The 21238-nt window shown below is 41.1% G+C and overlaps 1 protein-coding gene across 2 annotated transcripts in view; it reads left to right on the forward strand.

Annotated features, from left to right (window-relative positions):
* LOC137640108 (armadillo repeat-containing X-linked protein 1-like) overlaps positions 1-21238 on the forward strand; it is a 235707-nt gene that overhangs the window by 139667 nt on the left and 74802 nt on the right. For both annotated transcript variants that reach the window (XM_068372572.1, XM_068372573.1), the window contains exons 6-8: positions 6712-6829; positions 12453-12581; positions 18549-18685. In XM_068372572.1, the coding sequence (XP_068228673.1) occupies positions 6712-6829; positions 12453-12581; positions 18549-18685 (384 nt within the window). The remainder of the gene's footprint in view (positions 1-6711; positions 6830-12452; positions 12582-18548; positions 18686-21238) is intronic.

Below are 21238 nucleotides of genomic sequence, written 5' to 3' on the forward strand. Positions count from 1 at the left end.
AATAGCTTAAAGCAGCCATGTTGAAATTAAAGATTTTGTAATTGCAAATCATTTTCAATGTAGGTGTGATGCATATATTTAATGGCTTATGGAAAGTGAAATTAGCAAGTTAGTGTTTTGTGTTTTTCAATATTTAACTTAGCCGGTGATTATATAGCTGCAACTCTGTTGCCCGACAGACAACTCTACGGTAAAAACTCGCCAGCGATCGCTACACAGGTTGCGGGTGTGCCCAACAGCGCCATCTGTCATCCAGATACCCAGTACTCAATGTAAACAAAGACTCAATTTTCTCTCTGTCGAGCTATCGACAAGACGTACTTACTCGCTGTTGCTAAACTGGAGTTTTTTCACAACTAATTGGTGAAGTACTTTATTCTAGTTTTGAGCTTTCGCTATGCAGGTGTTTTATCTTCATCTTAAATCTTGAACTCGTTTTGGATAGATTTAATTATGGTGACAAAGAGAGTATGGACTTTCTTTCACTTTTAAATGGCCGACCCTTCCCTTAGACGGAAGTGTGTTTAGGCTTTTAGTAATTATCTTATCACGTTATAGATTTTCCTCTATATATTTTATATCTCTCCGCCTTTATTAGGCCTCTTCGATTAACTTTCCATTTATTATAAACATATAAAAATAATTTTAATGTTTTGTTTATATAGACCTTTCCTGAGAGTAGGCGGTCCTAACTTGGAAACCGAAGTTAATCAACGTTGAGCCCTTTATATCGTAATTAGCTTTTAAAGAGCTAAGGATTTAAAACTTTTTAAATGTAATATTTTATGAAAGAATTTCTTTGATAGTCTTCGTACTGTTTTCAAAGATGAACTAACGTTTAGTTTATTTATGCTACGCAGTTGTTGACGTTCAGGACGTTCAACATGCGCTCTATCGTTACGATAGAGAGAGAGTGTATCACGGTTTCACTTTGCAGTAAGAGTAAATCGATTCTGACGTTTTGTTCATTCTTTCTTAGCTTAAATGTTTTAAATTCTATTTTAAAGGAACTTTTTATTTGAAAAACCTTTCAGTTTTTTCCTTTAGTCAAATAACATGTTTTTTTGACGAAATATAATTGGGCTCTTCTCTTAGGTGCGAAATCAAGAGAGAAAGAGAGAGAGAGATAGAGACGGAGGGAGAGAAAGGAGAGAAAACGTTCCGTTCTAGCGGGTAACGATGTTCTCGAGTTACTCTCGTCCCTAGTCGCTGTAAGGGGAGGAAGGATAAGACGTTTTTAGTTTTTTATTCTCGTCCCCAGGCTATGTGCGGTGAGAGATTGAAAACGTAGTTATATGAACTAGTGTTTAGTCTCTTTCCCAGCCACTGATTTTTTTATCTTAAAATATGTTTTCTGTTTTTTGCTGGTATTAATGAGCTTGCATTATACGACTGATTTCGCAATTGCTACCTTTTAATGAAGGGTAGAATTGCGTGTTTCAGGTAGAAATCAGTAAAAGTTTCGATATCAGTGAAATAAGTGCAAAACAGAAAATCGAAGTGATAAAGTGATATGCGCAAAGTGTTACAGTGTTGCGTCCGAGGGTTCGTCTGTTCGTGCCTGTCGTTCACCTAGTCCGGGACCTCTTGCATGCTCCCAAGCCCAGGGGAGAAGTAATGTCAAACGACTTATGGGTTCGAGAGGCCTTGACCAACGAACAGACGTTTTCCCTCTATGGTATCGGGTGTATCTTACCAAGATCTCCCCTACCATAAGACGAGAGAGACGTTGTTTCTCCTCGTCATCCGAAGGCTTTTCGCATAAGAAACCTGTCACAAGGTTTCGAAGCCCTTAAGCGAAAGTCAGTCCTTTCAGGACAGGTCCAGCGTCCTGGTTACAACCATTAGGACAGCTCTGACCCTATGCAGTCATCGGATAACTGCTCGCCGCCTAACAAAAACGTAACACAGACTCCGAGAGTCTTTTTTTTTTGTAGGCAAAGTGTTGCGGTCACAGACGTTACCCTCGTCTCTTACCACAACCATTTCCGTTGATCCTTAATGGGTTGTATGGCAAGACATGCAGTATATGGTTGCCTCCCTTATGGAAGACTATTCTGCCGATTAGTCCTTTGAGTCTAGCCGTTTATCTCATCAATATCCTGGCTTTCAGCTAACCTAACGTTCCTTTGTGCTTACTGTTGACGTTGGCGTAGCTTAGTCACGTCATTCAGGTTGTTTAGAACCACACTCGATGCGGTCTCGTGTGGTTTTTCAGCCGCATTTGGACGTTAGGCCACTTGTTGATGCTCCTGTTGACGTTCAAGACGTTCACTAACAATCGGAGTTGACTTGTTTTGACGCTGTGCGTCAACCTCCGCATTCTAGAGTTGTTTTGACTGCTCAGTCTAGGCAGTGAAAGCAGTCTCGAGTGGACGCTGTGCGTCCTCACGCACCTGTTGTGGTTGACAGTTCTGTTGTTGACAGTTCACAGACTGTCAAGCAGTTACATGAGTTGCGTTCTGGTCCGCTACTAATGCACCAGTGAGTGTGGACTCTGCTTGTAAAGCATTGCCACCACGGTAGGTCTCTCCCTTGCTTGAGACTCAGCTTTTATCGGACAAGGTTCCTGTAGATGAGGAAGTTGCTGTTCCCCCTCCTACTGATATTCCCTTGAGGACTCTGTCAGATGGAGAGGAGCCTAAAGCTGCTTAGCCTCCTATGGACTTTAATTAAATCATGATGATTTTTTTAAGGATCTTTGTCCGGATCTTTTTGTAACTGCTGCTCCTCGTTCGCCTAAACGTCAGAGCTTACACTAGGCCTAGCTACTTCGAAGCCGTTGTTTTTAAGCTAGTGCTCTCTCGCTCTCCTAGAGAGCTTTACGTTGGCTAGGCGACTGGTTTTTCACCAGGAGGAGTTTGGGGGATACAGCCTTTGCTTTCCCTTCTTTTAAACTGGTTTATAGAGCGAGAGTCTGATATGACACGAGAGAAGTTCTCGGCTTGGGAGTTCATGCCTCTGCCCAGATAGACTTCTCAATTCTCGTAGACTCTCCCTGGCGCCTGGCCAGGAGACGCTCCAAGTTGTTTACAGGTCAACTTCACAGCTGTTTTCGAGCCTTTGAAGTTTTGCTGTACAATTATGTCATGCATAACAAGGCTTTCAGGGATGGTAAACGGTACCGCCTCAGTCGCTAACCCCGTCTGTTGCCACACCTGCTCCCGTAGACCCTAAATGGGCTTTGCTGCAAGACATGCAGTCCAAGCTTGCGTCCTTGATAGAGGACTTTAATGCGGAGAAGGTTGCTACCAAACCTTCTGGCCAACAACCTTCCAACCGGTCGGTTGTGCGCCCTGTTGACGCTGAGGTAACCTACTCGCGTCTGCCAGTTGAGGTGGTTCCTCCACCGATGCGACCCAGTGTGGGTTGCCAGCCGCACGTTGACGTTAAGCGACGCTCGGAGGTGGTTGTTGACGTTCAGGACGTTCAACAACCAGCACAGGTGACTTGTTTTGACGCAGTGCGTCAACCTCAGCAACCCGGTAGGGTGTTGACTGCACAACCCAGACGGTCTACACAGTCTCGGGTTGACGCTGTGCTTCCTCGCGCACCCATGGTTGTTGACAGTTCACAGACTGTGCAGCAGTTCCATGATGTTGCGTCCGGCTCCGTCACGCATCCACCAGTGCGACCGGACTCAGCGAGCCAGACGTTGCCCTCTCCGTTGCCGTTTCCTCATCAGTTTTCGGATGAGGAACCCTCTGATGAGGACGTTGCTGAACAACAAGACGATCAGCCCCCAGAATAGATCAAGCCCTGCTATCCATCCAGAAGATGCTGAAGAAGGAACGCTGCTCAGTCAGGCTGTGGATGAGTCTGGTAGGGACGCTGTCATCCGTGGAACAATTTGTGTCACTAGGAAGACTACACCTCCGTCCTCTTCAATACCATCTAGCTTTTCACTGGAAAAAGGACAAGACGCTAGAAGCGGTCTCGATCCCGGTTTCCGAAAAGATAAAGTCTTGTCTGACTTGGTGGAAGGACAATATCAACCTAAGAGAGGGTCTTCCCCTGGCTGTTCAGACTCCCTCCACGTTCTCTTCTCTGACGCATCGGACGTGGGCTGGGGCGTGACACTAGACGGTCGAGAATGCTCAGGACTGTGGAACTCGAGTCAGAGGAGCATGCACATCAACTGCAAGGAGCTGTTGGCAGTACATCTGGCCTTGAAAAGCTTCAAGTCTCTCCTTCGAGGCAAAGTGGTGGAAGTTAACTCGGACATCACCACGGCCTTGGCATACATCTCCAAACAAGGAGGTACCCACTCACTGACCTTGTACGAGATCACAAGGGACCTGCTCATCTGGTCAAAAGGTCAAGACATCTCCCTAGTAACGAGGTTCATCCAAGGCGACTTGAACGTCATAGCAGATTGTCTCAGTCGGAAAGGGCAAGTAATTCCAACCGAATGGACCCTCCACAAGGATGTGTGCAAGAGACTTTGGGCCACTTGGGGTAAAACCATCCATAGATCTCTTTGCAACCTCGCTGACCAAGAGGCTTCCAATCTATTGCTCTCCAGTCCCGGACCCAGCAGCAATACATATAGATGCTTTCCTCCTAGATTGGTCACATCTGGATCTCTACGCATTCCCACCGTTCAAGATTGTCAACAAGGTACTGCAGAAGTTCGCCTCTCACGAAGGGACAAGGTTGACGTTAGTTGCTTCCCTCTGGCCCGCGAGAGAATGGTTCACCGAGATACTTCGATGGTTAGTAGACGTTCCCAGTAGTCTTCCTCTAAGGGTAGACCTTCTACGTCAGCCACACGTAAAGAAGGTACTCCAAAGCCTCCACGCTCTTCGTCTGACTGCCTTCAGACTATCGAAAGACTCTCGAGAGCTAGAGGCTTTTCGAAGGAAGCAGCCAGTGCGATTGCTAGAGCAAGGAGAGCTTCTTCCATTAGAGTCTACCAATCGAAGTGGGAAGTCTTCCGAGACTGGTGCAAGTCAGTTTCTGTATCCTCGACCAGTACCTCTGTAGCTCAAATAGCTGTTTTTCTCTTATACCTGAGAAAAGGACGATCCCTTTCAGCTCCCACTATCAAGGGCTACAGAAGCATGTTGGCATCGGTCTTCCGGCATAGAGGCTTAGATCTTTCCAAACATAAAGATCTGCAAGACCTCCTTAAGTCTTTTGAGACCTCCAAGGAGCGTCGTTTGGCTACCCCTGGATGGAATTTAGACGTGGTACTAAGATTCTTCATGTCAGACAGGTTGGAGCCGTTACAATCAGCCTCCCTGAAAGATCTCACTCTTAAGACTCTTTTCCTGGTATGCTTAGCCTCGGCTAAAAGAGTCAGTGATATTCATGCCTTCAGCAAGAACATAGGATTTTCGTCAGAAAAAGCCACTTGTTCGCTACAACTTGGTTTTCTAGCCAAAAATGAGCTGCCTTCTCGGCCTTGGCCTAAATCTTTCGATATCCCCAGCTTATCGGAGATCGTAGGCAATGAACTAGAAAGAGTCTTATGCCCTGTTAGAGCTCTTAAGTTCTATTTAAAGCGTACTAAACCTTTACAAGGCCAATCTGAAGCTTTATGGTGTTCAGTTAAGAAACCATCCTTGCCTTTGTCAAAGAATGCTTGGTCAGACTTTATCAGATTGTTAATACGAGAAGCTCATTCACATCTGAGTGAGGAAGACCGAACTTTGCTTAAGGTGAAGACGCACGAAGTTAGAGCTGTAACAACTTCCGTGGCCTTTAAGCAAAATATATCTCTGCAAAGTATAATGGACGCAACCTATTGGAGAAGCAAGTCAGTGTTCGCGTCATTTTACTTGAAAGATGTCCAGTCTCTTTACAAGAACTGCTACACACTGGGACCATTCGTAGCAGCGAGTGCAGTAGTGGGTGAGGGCTCAACCACTACAATTCCCTAATTCCATACCCTTTTAATCTTTCTCTTGAAATGTTTTTATTGTTGTTTTTTGGGTTGTCCGGAAGGCTAAGAAGCCTTTCGCATCCTGGTTGATTTGGCGGGTGGTCAAAGTCATTTCTTGAGAGCGCCTAGATTAGGGGTTTTGATGAGGTCCTGTTGTATGGGTTGCAACCCTTGATACTTCAGATCCTAGGGGTCGATCAGCATCCTAAGAGGATCGCGAGGCTCCGTAAGGAAGACGTACTTAAAAGGCAGAGAAATTGTTCAAGTCGACTTCCTTACCAGGTACCTATTTATTTTGTTTTTGTTATTTTGATAACTTCTAAAATGAAATAAAAACTCTTAGCTCATAAAAGTGTAAACATATATTGCTGGTCTCTACCCACCCCCCTGGGTGTGAATCAGCTATATAATCACCGGCTAAGTTAAATATTGAAAAATGTTATTTTGATAATAAAATAAATTTTTGAATATACTTACCCGGTGATTATAAATTAAAGGACCCTCCCTTCCTCCCCAATAGAGACGCAGTGGGACGAGGAGAAAATTGAGTCTTTGTTTACATTGAGTACTGGGTATCTGGACGACAGATGGCGCTGTTGGGCACACCCGCAACCTGTGTAGCGATCGCTGGCGAGTTTTTACCGTAGAGTTGTCTGTCGGGCAACAGAGTTGCAGCTATATAATCACCGGGTAAGTATATTCAAAAATTTATTTTATTATCAAAATAACATTTTTCTTTTGAATTTTATAACCTGTTCATTTATAGAGATATAATCTTTCACTAGTTTTTAAGAGTGTATTACTTATTCATTTTTTCTCTTTAGGGTTTTAACACCATATGAAGCCAGGAGCCTAGTAGCATTACTATATTCAGAAGATAAAGATATAGTCAGAAAAAGTCTTGTAACTATTGCCAACTGTGCTGCATTTAGTGTTAATCTTGTGAGTATAACCCATCTTACTTATTCATTCCTATGGGCCTTGTTAATTTTCATGTTTGTATAAATTGCAAACTTGTCATTGCTACCTATGCCTTTACTGTATACCAGGTTGGGAATGGAATGTTAACCCTTTTACCCCCGGGGTATTTGGAAATTTCCAACCCTTAAGCCCCAGGGGGTTATTTTTTTCCCAACACATTTTGCAGTATATTTTCTTTAAATTGCTCTAACAGCCTTAATTATTGTCATAGAGAGGTCAGGTTGGTCTCATTCTCTTGGAAAATGCCTGAATTTTCTGAAAAAATTATCAAAAAAATATGAAAAAACTAATTTTTATAGCATTTTTTTGCAAGGACGTACCGGGTACGTCCATGGGGGGTAAAGGGATGCTTTTGTGAAACGTACCAGTACGTCCTTTGGGGGTAAAAGGGTTAAATGTATTGCTTATTATATAATTAGCAAAGAAGTAGTTAGAATGTAGAAGAGATTTTTGAAAGGGGGTTGTGGTGCCTTACTCGGTTTGGTTACGTATGTGTGATGTTCTTTGCATTTGCTTTTCTCTTGGACTTATGTCTATTAACCTTTTATCATCTTTATTTTACTGTTAATAAGTCGCACATTGTCAGCGTTCAATTGTAGACAAACCTATATCCTTTACTCATGCTCAATGCCCTGAAGGAAATGTAGGTAATGCTTCAACAGTAGCAGAATCCCATTGTAATTTTAATGGGGGAATATTACTAATTCACTAAAAAAAACTCCCGTAATCAGGTCAATACTATATTACCTCATCAAAAAAGGGACTCGAAGGCCAGTGGCTACATATACTGTATTTTAATGCATCCACTTGTATTGTTGTGTCACTAATTCCGGGCAAGAAGATATAGAAATGCCTTTAAAGTTATTATGGTGATGAGAGAGAGAGAGAGAGAGAGAGAGAGAGAGAGAGAGAGAGAGAGAGAGAGAGAGAGAGAGAGAGAGAGGAGAGAGAGAGAGAGAGAGATGAGAGAGAGAGAGAGAGAGGAGAGAGAGAGAGAGAGAGAGAGAGGAGAGAGAGAGAGAGAGAGGAGAGAGAGAGAGAGGAGAGAGAGATGAGAGAGAGAGGAGAGAGAGAGAGAGAGAGAGGAGAGAGAGAGAGAGAGAGAGAGAGGAGAGAGAGAGGAGAGAGAGAGAGAGAGAGAGAGAGAGAGAGAGAGAGAGAGAGAGAGGAGAGAGAGAGAGACCAATCAAATAAATTCTTTAACCCATGAGTGTTTAAAAAGTATGAAAAATGTATGCGGTCATTAGGATAAAAATCCTTGTCACAAATCATATACTTTTCAATTTAACTTTGAAAAGAAAAAAGGTTATTGAAAGTTGCTCATCAATTCTTTTTTTCCTGAGGCCTTGTATCATTAGAAAAAAATAGATATTTGAATATAATTTTATTAGTATAATTAGAAGTAGGATTAAATTACTTGATACATTTTAGAATTAGTTTATGGTCCAAATATTATCGCTCTATTGCTTATGTCTTGTATTTACTTACTGTTAGAGATAATTTTGTTTTCTATTCTAGCTGTACTAATTTTTTGTCCCATCATGGTTTTAGGTGGTTCTCGCTGTTTCTTTCCCGTTTGGAAACATGCTTATCAATTTATTAAATGATATGTGTTTTGGATAACCCAAGTAACTTGTAAAAGATTTAGAAGACTTTTGTTGTAGCATTATTGTTGTGGTTGTGATGAAAGTATTCACATGATTAGAAGATATCAATTAGTGTGCTGGTTATTGAAAGTTATTAGATATTTTTATTTTATTTTGCACTGTTTAGTTAATACTCTACAGTCAGCCCTCCTTATTTGCGGGGGTAGGTAACAGAGACAGGTGCGAAGACTAAGAATCTGTGAATAATTATTGCCTTAGGGTGAGATAACTCCTAACCTTACCAACTCGCTGCCCATTGCCTACGTGCGGTCAACTAACTCATTAAATACTGCCTTATATTGTTTCTGTGACAATGTAAGTATTTGGTAAATGAATAAACACATTACGTGTACACTGGTACGTATTATACACAGTGTATGGTACAGTACTATAGAGTGCATAACACTGCAATACAGTATAGTGCATAACACTACAATACAGTATAGTGCATAACACTACAGTAGTCAGCAGGACACTTATAACAACAAAACACTGTTGTTCCTATCTAATATAACACTCGGTAATACTGTAGTGTATACAGCATTACGGTGATATATGTACAGTACTATCACTACAGTACAGCTTAACTGTTTTCGTTCAAACGACTCACACTGTTTGACAACTCACCGAACACATAGCCTACATTTGCATATTGCAGAGTACAGTAGTAATTTACGTACAGTAGTGTACAGTATAGTTAAACAATACTATCATCATCATCATCTCCTCCTATGCCTATTGTACTGTGCAATATGTATAAAATGATACTGTAATTAAGATTTACTAAATGCTGTCATGGGTATACAATACTATTGAAGGAATCTGTTATTAGAACAGAAACTTATATCTACTGTATTCCCAAAGTGTGAGCAGCAAGACGAGATTCGACTACCGTAGTGTTTGGTTAAAGCTGTCATCACTTCACTTTCGTCACCATTTTGGAAATAAACCGAGCCTCGACGAAGAGTGGCTGCAGTGATAAGGAAACTGTCTTGTTTTGAGCAAGATGTCATCGCCTTATTCACTGAAGTCAACATATTTTGAGAAAACGACCCTTGAAGGATATCCTTGTTCATGTAAAAGGTCATCACGGGTGGACGCATCCCGCGCTTTTGTTATGACTTAACATGAGGTCAAGACTGCCTCAGAAATTTGTTTTGGAAGATTCCATGGTGTGATCGAAGTTGGCGTTTTTTTGAGGAAACCAAGCATGATGTAGAATTGTCAAAAAACTCCTTACGTGGAAATAATGACTGCCCACTGTAATTAGCTTCGCCCATACATGGTATATAAACTTCAAGAAGAGATTGTCCCGAAGAAATAGGACAGGACATAGGAAAAGAGAGGAACCATGTCGGAACGAGATAGGAATCACTTCCTGACAAGATGCGAAGCAGAGAAGACTAGAAGTCTGATAGAACCAGTTTCCAACCTTCCCTTCAAACAACAAACACCTATCTCCAAAATCCTGTTATAGCTGAGAAAAAGAGATGAATTGAAGCAGCCAGCCCTCCCTGATGGTGATGAAAAGTAGCTAACACTACCTGCACCCTGGTCGTAGTTCTACACTATCATCAAATTCTTGGAGAAGACTTTTGATTTCTTATGTTAATGCCACCCTTTCTGTGACGACTTTGAATCCTAAGTCATAGTGCCAGTTTCACCTGAACTTCATCCACCCTTTTGTACGTTCTCAAGCCTGAAGCCTCCGTACCAGTATCATCTCAGCAGCTGCAGAATACTATTCAACATTCATTAAGTATTTCTATCGTACTGATTGTTCCCTTTTTCTATCAAGGTTTTGATTGATTTGATTTGTCAATTAACCGAAGGAGTAACATTGACTTTCTTTCTTAAGTTTGTTAATAAACGTATTTTTATTTGTGAATTTTTTTTATGTTCGTTATGGTTGTTTGAAGTATTTATTTTGAATATTAAAAGAACCTGTAACGATTTAAAAATTGTAACAAATGTACATATTTTATACCAAGACCAATAACCATTTCGTTTTGAAGCATGACGCAACTCCTGATGCGCCTTCTCTTGCGCAATACTGTAGGGAATCACATCTACAGTACATAACCCGGTAAATATAAACACTGCAAAGGAGTTTGTACTACTGTATACAAATACATCACTTTTTTACATGAAAACATGATTCTGCTCAAAAAGGGACCAAAGCGGTTGATGCAGACGTAAGGAGAGACAATGCAATACTGAGGCCGAGTCATCGTAAGATGGGATGTTATGCTGGGTGGAGAGGGAAGTGGCACGAAGCGAAACGGGTGCAAAGGAGTGCAGGCCGTTTGAAATTGTCTCGCCGAGAGAGTACTTTTCGTGGACCCACAAATATGTGAATTTTATTTAATACGTTATATGGTTCTCTTTGTCGCGAAATCGCAAAGAAAGAACCTACAAATATGGAGGGCTGACTATATTCTTTACATATCTTTATATTTTAATTTTGTACTTTTCACCTTATTAGTGATTATTTTAATTATGTTTGTGTAGCATTAACACTAGCTGAAGGAGGGATTGCTGATGTGACATAGGGGTATGCTTTCAAAGTTTTCTTGTACCTTATTGAACTTTTTATTTCTCTCCAAATACATTCACACTACATAGTAGTCAATCTGTATACATCCTGTCTGCTAAATACATTTTGTAATGTTCCTTTAATTCCAAGTCCCATTATTTTTTTTCTTTGTCTTTCATTAGTTTTATTTAGTCTCTTTCTTCCAAGGTGTCCTAAATTCTAACCTTACCTAGAGGCAGTTTTTACCTTTCTTCCTCTATAAGGTGTATCAAATATAGGGCTTCTTTAAGTATATGGTAATAAAGTTTCATTCTAGTACTTTGCCAACTCAGCTGCATTGGTATCTCCTTTGTATTTTTCATGTAAATCATTTGCACCCATTAGTCTCATCTCTTTTAGCTGTCTAACCTAACTTCCTTAACTATATTTTGTCACAATTTTTCAGTTCATGTTTAAGAACAAACAATCAAGTTATTCTTCCTGTGTGACTTATAGTTTCATACAGTTTCATCTTCCTTTCATGATTAATTCCATCCAGTAATCCACTGTAATATTGATAATACTGTAATACAAAACATCTATTTTAGTATTAATAATATTTATAAATTATTCAGTGATGATAGTTATGATAATAATTAATTATAAAAACAAGAATAACTGTAACCATAATGATACTATTAGTAACCAGTCTAATTGTGATAATAATAATGATAGTACAGTAATGATAATAATAATAATAATGATAATAATAATAATAATAAACAGAAAGAATTTCTGTCATTTCTCTTTTTTTTAAGAAAAGGGCATGATTCCCTTAGCACTGAAGACAAGGAGACAAAATGTCTTCCTTCCATTCAACTTTTAGGGGTTCGAAGATCTGAGTAGATTTTATGCTGACACCCATGATAGTAACAATAGTGACAAAGAATTGTGCGGATTGTTTACTTTCAATTCCTTGTACAATATGTCATTTTAGGTACAATTTACTATTAAATTCTCTCAATATTTTAGCAGTTTACATTTGTAGGTTCACTGTAGTTTATGCTACCCTACTTACACAAAAAAAGTATAGCCTGTATAAACAGAAACCAATCAATAAGAAAAAACCTGAAATTTTGAAAAATAACGAACAAAGCTTGTGACCAAAAGCATTACAGCATGCACAAAATCTTTAATATTTCCAGTTGTTTGTTACTTAAGTCATGCTTTAGGCTGGATCTTAATCAGATAAGTATTGTATTTACATGCTCTTCATTTCCAGGACATAATCTTTCTTGGTAACTTCAGCTATCAGGATCTCTTGGTAGTTGTAATAGTACAGAGTTAAATCACTTAGGGACTTTTTTCTTTTTTTAAACAAGTATTTACTTCAGTTCCAAATGTAATTAAATTTATTTTCCAGGATTTTTTACGAGAAGTAGGTTGCATTCATCGGCTCACAACTCTGCTGAATGACACAGATGTTCGGTTACCAGCGGTCCAAACTTTGGGAAATGTAGTGTTATCTGAAGAAAATATTAGACTAGCCAAGGTATGATTTTAGTATTCTATTTATTTATCTTTATTATCTACCTTAATGACCAAGTTTATGTTTAGGAAATGGATGTCAGACTGATCATTTGTTCCTACATGAATACAGACCTTCTTCCTTTAATATGAGAATTGATATAAGAGCAGCTGGAACTTGACAGTTAAAACTTATAATGAGGTGTTGGCAATAGCCGCTAATTATTGGCCTGTGGAGTAAGGCCTACCCTTTCTGCCGGTACACTGAACAGTCACTTTGATTCTTGCCAATGAATAGCACAGACTTTCTTATGTCGTCTCTGCAAACTTGGCTTTTAGAATTTTCTTCTTTAACTCTGTTACGCCTTTGGACTTATACCCTCGAAAGGGAATAAACGTCAGCGTCTTATGACATTATCCTTGGGGCTGAACTCAAGCTGCTGGCTAATATTCCAACCTCAAGTTAGACTTCCCTAATTGTTAACCCCCTACAAATTCGGAAGAAAATTATATCGGGAGGAAGAAGCTCTCCTTCCCAAAGAAAAACCATATCGTTTTGTTTAATGCGTGCACACGCAAGCAACGTGTCTCCGAGTACACAGAGGAAAAGCACTGAATCATCATTTACTGATGAACATGATGCTTCGCGCACACACTACCTTTTCCAACTAGATTGGAAACCCTGCTCGCCAGACCTTGTCTGTGCTGAGCGTGCTCCTGATAGGCGCACACTACAGTTCACTCTCACACAAGCCCATTAATCATTAGCAAGTTTATGATATACACAACAGCGCACTCTTACACTCGCACGCTTAACAAGTAACAGAGCTTCATGTGATCCCATGGATTTGCACGTGTGGTTCCTTTAGCATTCTGAATGTGTGCTAGCAATTACACACTCCTATTCAACTATCACAAAGCTAGTGATAATATAAGGCACAGTCAGTTGAATTGATCACCTTCCCAGACTGACAGAGGATAGCTGATGAAGAAGCGCACCAGCAACTTCTACTGGTATTCAGCCTGTTTGTGATGCTTACTGAACAAATGGAAACTGCTGAATGAGCATCTGTTTGTACCTTAAGTTCCCTCGGTCTCAAGAACGTAATCAACTGACTTTGTATACACTGCCAATCGGAATAAGAAGATGCTGCTGCCTTAACTATTCCCCTGTTGGATGAGTAGTCTTTTGAGATCGATTGATAGAGTTTCATATAAGTCACTCTCATCGTTTCTCTTCCCTAGGGAGAGACATTGTTGGCTATCCTTCACTAAGGACGAAGAAAGACACAACGAGATTGCACGCTACTTTGCCTTCTCAGCTGTTTGTGATCAAGATTATCTAAGGGAACGCCACAACACATGAGCAAGCATTTATTGAAACGTCACCACTTATGTTGCGGTCACGGATCTGTTGCTGATCATGCGCTCTGATGGGAGCTCCATCTCACATTAAAGTGGCCCTAGGCATGCTACTATGTGTTCCTCTCTCTTAAGAAAGACCATTATACGTGTTTGTTCGCAAGCCACAACTTTAACTGCTCAGCTCGTGGTCCATTGTGCACCCTCTTGCTTACTTTGCTTACTTTTGACCACACACATTCTCACCTTCTCACGATCAGTCATGCACCCTCTGCCCTGTCTGCTAGTGTCTCCTATGGAAGTACTTCTGCTAGTGCTCTCATTTTTAATATTTTTGGGCTAGAAGACAGTGCTATTTATTTGCAGTCGTGCATATAAATTAGAGTAGTCACATGCTGGTGCTCTCCTATTCATTTGCACGCACCCTCTCTCACCAGTCGGCTTGCGAGCTTCTGCTCTTGATGCCCCCTCTCCCCTTTACTCCCAGATATACGTGAGACAGATACTAAAGAGACATGGAAGTGCACCAATGACTGTTTCTGAATGCAGGGAAAATACTCTGGTGAGAATGACTGGACATTGGCATTAGATTTTCACCCTCATGTGCATAAAGGCTGAGAACTTCCCTGGCTCCGTAGGATAGGTGCCACAGGCATCCGGTCTGAATTACACAGAGTCCAAATCTTCCTTTTTACAGGTCCTGTCCATGATCAGGAGGGTTAACGACGTTGGCGAAGCCCCTATTTCGCTGAATATAGACGCGGTGATAGACTGTGCCATGCTCCCCAAGGTTCGAGACAGCATCTAGAACTCCCCAGTGCCAAAGTTAATTAAGGAGGCATTAGACAAGGTGAATATACAGGTATAGGCTCTGAAAGATTCCCTGATAGTGGATCTATCATCTGCAATCCTGTCACTAGCTTTCCAAAGTAGAGGCACTTATGCAATACAGGACACTAATCCCTCTCCTTTGCCCCTGGAAACAGCAGTTTCTACCCTGGCCTGTCTTTTTCAGCCAAGAAACTAGCTGCTCAACACTATTTTCACAGCTATGGAGGTTTGTGACATGGAAGCTCCAGAATCCTAGTTGGACCACTTGTCAGGTACCGTGGGATATTTGCTCTTGAACTCGGATCTCTCCTTTACAGAGAAGAGGAGAAGTTCATAGACCTGTCTCTGTCTAGGGTAAAAGCTGTGAAATTTTGGTTCAATGGAGAAAATTCCATCAGTATTTGCTTCTGTCTTTTAGGAACCCTCGGCCTTTTGCCCCCAATAACCATACTAGGCTACCTCCTCCATCTAGGCTAGTTTCCAGATCAGCCCCTAGACCAGAGACTAGTAGACATGATCCCAAAACCTTGTCATGGAAGTCTCTGAATCCTTCTGATTTTGATCAGCCATTCGCCAACAAATTGGTCAGAACTATAATCGCAGATGAAAAAATAGGCATTGGCCCATGCCAACAGAATTCGTCGGATCTGGTACTTACAGTAGATGACTGGCTAATACTGGCGTTCTCAGTCCCAACTTTGTCATCCTTGAGACAGGCTCCTCTCATTTTGTTGTGATCTGGGTGTTGTTACAATTATGAAGTCCAAGTCTTCACCCAAGCAAAGAATGTTATGCAGTACCTGGACATGGACATAGACAAGGTAGCAGGAAAAGTCTTTCTTGTCTAAGACAAGGTAACCAAGTGTAAGGAAGCAGCTCACCCCTTCCTTTGTTATAGGTGCCAGGAGAACAATGGCTTCAGCTTCTAGGCCACCCAACCTCGCTTCAAAAGCTTATTCCTCATGGTTGCCTAGAAAGACACTGGTCACAAGCTGCAGATTCCGCTTGAGCTCTAATACCAGACAAGCAAGACACCAGATCCGATCTTCTTTAGTGGCTAGATGACAGGAATTTGCTATGGGGGGCTCTCTTAGAATGTCCCACTTCTGATCTCTTTTTTTTTTTTACTGATGTGGTAAAGAGGTGGTGGGCGACCCATCTCAAGGACCATCCAACATCGAGGCTGTGGCCACTATAGGGCAAGTCTCTTCATGTCCGTGGTCTGGAGTTGAAGGAAATCCATCTAGCCTTACAACATTTCTTCGTGTTTCTGACTGGTCATTCAGTTGCACTGATGAACTACAACACAGCTGTAGTGGCATATGTCAACAAAAAAAGGTGGCAAAGTATCACAGCTTCTCTGTCAGTTAGCTGTATCAATACTCAACTGGGTAGTCTGCAATGCAATATTCCTTTCAGCCCAGTTTATTACCTGTTAATGGAATGTCATAGTAAACAGGTTAAGTCCAGGATCAGTTAGTTGATTCAGAATGGTCTTTACATCCCCAAGTAGTGATGAGGCTCATGACTTTATGGGGTTCCCTAACAATAGAAATGTTTGTTGCAAGCCTTAACAAGAAATTACCTGTCTATTGCTCACCAGTGCCAGACCCGGTAGTAGGACTTGATGACGTGTTCCAGCACCTATGGCAGGGCCTTGACATCAATGTCTTTTTGCCTTCATCATAAGACCATAAAGTGTCATCATCCATAGATCTAAAGTGAACTTTAGTAGCTGTGATATGGCCTCAAGCAGAATGGTATTCTGAGAGACCTCCCACCTTGTTACAACTTGCTTTGTCAGCCGCATTTGCAAGACATATTCCTATAACTGAAAAACTCCCCTGGATGTGTACCAAGCAAAGTGGGTCATCTTCTGTGGTTGTGGCATACCTGCAGAAGGGAAAACCACTCCTCAGTCTCGGCAGTAAAAGGGTATCTTTCGGCCTCAAGCCAGGTTTTGATACTGAGAAGAGTGGATATTTCCTCCTCGTGGGAATTATCCATGGTCCTCAGAAGTATAAAAAGGACCTGTCCCCTTAGTAAGATTAGACCATTATAGGATGTGACCAAGGTATTGCACTCCTCAAAGAGAGCTTGGTTATTAACTGTCAAGACTAGCCTCAGATAGTGACTTTACCCTAAAAATTATGTTTTCCTTGCTTTCGCTTCGAATAAGCACATAAGTGAATTACACGGACTCTCGTATTTGTTCTCCTACTATGGGCACAGGAGATAGTTTTTTCATCTTTGGTTTCCAACTTTGTAGCAAAACTCAATTTTATCATTTACAGTCTGTTTGCTTTGTAAAGTAACTAATTGTCCAGATGAGTTACTTTGGTGTCCGTAAGGACGCTAAGGTGCTATTTTAAAAGAACTCAGACTACCCGACATAGGTTACAGAACCTATCCTTAAGCACAGGTAGGGTTAAAAAGAGTGTCCCCAAGAACACAATTTCCTTTTGGCTTCCTGAGACTATCAGTTGAGAGCATTACACCCTAGATCCCCCGGCACATGAAACCAAGCTAGGGTGCATGCCAATGAGATCAGAGCTGATGCTACTCTAACCTTCAAGAAAAATCTCTCAGGCTCAAATTTTAGACGCCTGAGTTTGAAAGCATCACACCACTTTTACTCCACATTACTTTTGGGAATGCACTCACAAGCCTCTGATTACATTTTCATGAGGACCTGTGATTGCTGCTTAGCAAGTCATGTACTGACTTTAGTTACTTTACAGGACTAAAAGCATAAGTCTAGGATGAGAGTGAGTGTGTCTGGCCCATTTCCTCTTTTTATCATCCCCTAAGGTATAGCGGTTGGAACCTTATAGAGCTGGACGAACGTTGATACAGGTAAAACACCACTGATAGCTAGAAGCATTTTTATTTCTATTAACATAGAAGTGTTCATTCCACCATCCTCCTTACGAGGGGGAGGATGGATATATGTAGGTAAACTAATTGATTAGTTTTGCCTTTCTTAACACTCACTATTCAGAGAGAGTTAGATTTTCTTTTACAACAGCCTTAGTTACTTGGGCTGTGAACCTGACGGTACTTTCAACTCTAGTTAGTGAGGTCTTTAGGATGCTACGCTCCGTACCTTATCAGGTCCGAGCATAGCTATCCCAGGATTTTAGCCAGCCGATTTGATAATATGAACTTCTACCCATCTAAGAATACAAACGAAGGTTTGTATTCATGCAGGAACAAATAATAAATTTTGAGACTAATTTGTATTTTTCTTATCTATACAAACCTAAGTCCTTTAACTTAACTTCCTGCCTTCACCTTCCCCCTAAAATCTATACAAACCTAAGTCCTTTAACTTAACTTCCTGCCTTCACCTTCCCCCTAAAATCCCAGACTCAATCAAAGTGATGTTCATTGTACCGGCAGAAGTGGTAGGCTTCCCCTCCACTGTCCGCTAGCTACCGGCTATTGCTGACATCTTGTTATAAGTTTTAATTGCTGAGTTCCAGCTACACATGAATCAATTCTCATATTAAAGGACTCATGTTTGTTAAGTAGGAAAAGTACAAATTACTTAAAAAATTAGTGCACTTTTAGCATGATACTAAAGTTCTGGTTTCTAAAAGAGACATTTTATTTTAATTTTCTAGTCAAGGCAATATATATACTGTAGTGTGTGCATTTACATTTCTTTGAATGGTGATTAATTCTTTTCTGTATATTCAATACTAAACTCATATATATAAATCTTTTGAAATGATTTAGTTGTGAATGGTATTCTGACATAGTTTTTATACATAGTAGTTTTATTTTTTTCTTTCAGGATTGCCTTCCCAGTTTAATGAGCTTTGTGCAAAATAATCAAGGAGATGATGCCCTTCGGTTAGCCTCCTTGGTTGTTCTTACTAATATTGCAACAATTAGTGAATGGCATGATGAATATTGTCCTTTGTTACATAGGTAAGAGTATCATAATCTGTTCCAGTTTTTAAATATTTTTTCAGCTTCACTATAGTAATACCTCTCGATACGAAAGTTTCTGTTTACGAAAAATCCTATGAAAAGCGATACAAAGATTTTTTTGTTTTTTTATGCCTTGTATTACGAATAATCCCTCGTTATACGAAACAAGATTCGCCCGGCAGCCAAGAAAATAATTTTAGAATTTGTGCACCACAGAACTGTAAACTCGCTACCATCGTTCTGCTCTCTTATTGGTCAGCATCTTTCGCATCATGTATCTATGTATCAGCCTTCCTCGACCATTTCATTTCGGCGGTGGATTGTTCACATTGTATTCTTGTTTGTGATTTTGCTTTAGTACTTATAGTTTTCATGTTGCGTTATTCAACTCTCACTGTAATTCTACTGTATAACCATGGTTCCCAAGAATATTGCTGATGTTCAAGGAAAGAAGAGCATGCTTTTTATGGAGACAAAGCTTGAGATAATCAAGAAATATGAGGCTGGCATGCAGTTGAGGAATATGGCCAAAATCCATCAACAATAGGCACCATCCTTAAACAGAAGGAAGCCATCAAAGAAGAAACACCTTCTAAAGGCATGGCTGTCTTTTCAAGTAAAAGCAGCCACGTCCATGATGAGTTGAAGAGACTACTTCTCCTCTAGATTAAAGACAAGAAAATCGCTGGAGACACGATCACCAAGACGATAATCTGTCACAAAGCCAGCACCAGTTTCGGGTGTCTTATGTACGCTCAACCACAAGACGACACAGGAGAAAGGACATCGCAGCAGACACCCCTAGAGTTGAAGACTTCACGTGGGTGGTTTGAAAAATTCAAGAGACAGTCTGGCATTCACTCAGTGGTGCAGCATAGGGAGGCTCCCAGCTTGGACATGAAAGCTGCTGAGGCCTTTGTTAAGACATTCGACGAGTTGACTCTCGAGAAAGGCTACAGTCCCCAGCAAGTCTTCAACTACGATGAAACTGGGTTCTTTTGCAATAAATACTTGTCGGACCTACATCATGGAGGAAGAAAAGAAGCTGCCCTGGCATAAGTCTGTGAAGGCCAGACATACCCTTAAGGCGGGTTTACACGACCGAACAGCTCGCCGAGCCCGGTTGTCGAACCTACTTGTAGAACGGCTCGAAGAGCTTTCAGACAGTACATCGAACCTCAGTGTGCCTCGTGCTAAAACAACGTCAACATGTCTTTCGACCAGGACGATTTGATAGCCATTGCTTTAGCAGTGGCACTAAGAAAGAAAAAAAAAAGATCAAAGTCGACGAAGGATTGGCTACTATAAAGAGAGAAATTTTCACACACCAACTTGCTTATTGCTTTAAAATTAAGGCTTTAAAATTAGTTTTTCAATATTTCATGCAGAGCCGCTATTCCTTTGTTTGTGGCTACTTTATTGGAATAGTCTTTTGATTTAACTTTCCATAAAGCTGGATGAGCCCAATATGTATGTATGAAATCAAAGTTTGACTTCCTTCTTATTCTTTCTTTCATTAATGGCTTCGATTATTCATTTCCTTGATGTTTCCTTTAGCAGGTTTGAATAACAACTGAGGTTCGATGCTCGACACCCGTTCACACGTTCACACCGCTCGTCAAACAATGTAGCTCCGCCCACAAAAGTCAAGATGAGCCTGACTTTCATCGAGCCGTTCGACGAGCGCGCTCGACAACCAAATAGCCCATTTACACGCTCGAACATCAATTCAACACAGGGTTGTCGAAGCAGGCTCGACGAGCTGCTCGCCCGTGTAAACCCCGCTTTACACTCTGTGCAAACGCCAGTGGGGGTTGTAATGTCAAGCCTCTACTGGTGTATCATTCGGAGACTCCTCGAGCCTTCAAGTCCCACAAAGTGCCCAACTAGTTTGGTGAGGAGCAGGGCTAATGCGAAAGTCTGGGTAACAAGACTGCTCTTCGTTGAGTTGGTAAACTTCTGTTTTGGTCCAACTGTAAAAAAATATTTGGAAGAGAAGCACCTCCCTCTGAAATGTTTGCTGGAGTTGGACAACGCCTCTGCTCACCCTCCTGGCCTCGAGGAAGATATCCTGGAATATTCCTTTATCAAGGTTCTTTAACTTCCACCTAACACCACCCCTCTCCTCCAGCCCATAGACTAGCAAGTAATATCGAATTTCAAGAAGCTCTATACGAAACATCTTTTCAGGAGATGTTCTAAATTACCTATAGCACAAACTTCACCCTGCGTGAATTTTGGAAGGAGCATTTCGATATTGTGATTTGCCTCTGACTCATTGATCAAGCTTTGCAAGAGGTTTCGAATTGAACTCTTCGGGGAAGAAGCTGTGGCTTGATGCCATCTCCGCACGAGACTTTGAGGGATTCAATATAGGCCTAGCTGAAGCCAAAAAAGTTGATGATCCTGAACCTGTTCCACAATCTGAGGTTGAGGAAATCGTTTCACTCGGGAGGTCTGTGGGCTGGTCATTGATGAAGATGACATTAATGAGCTTCTCGATGAGCACCAAGAAGAGCTTATGACGGATGACCTGAAGGAGTTGGAGGC

Source organism: Palaemon carinicauda, chromosome 4 (genome assembly GCF_036898095.1).
Source record: "Palaemon carinicauda isolate YSFRI2023 chromosome 4, ASM3689809v2, whole genome shotgun sequence".
Taxonomy (NCBI): domain Eukaryota; kingdom Metazoa; phylum Arthropoda; class Malacostraca; order Decapoda; family Palaemonidae; genus Palaemon; species Palaemon carinicauda.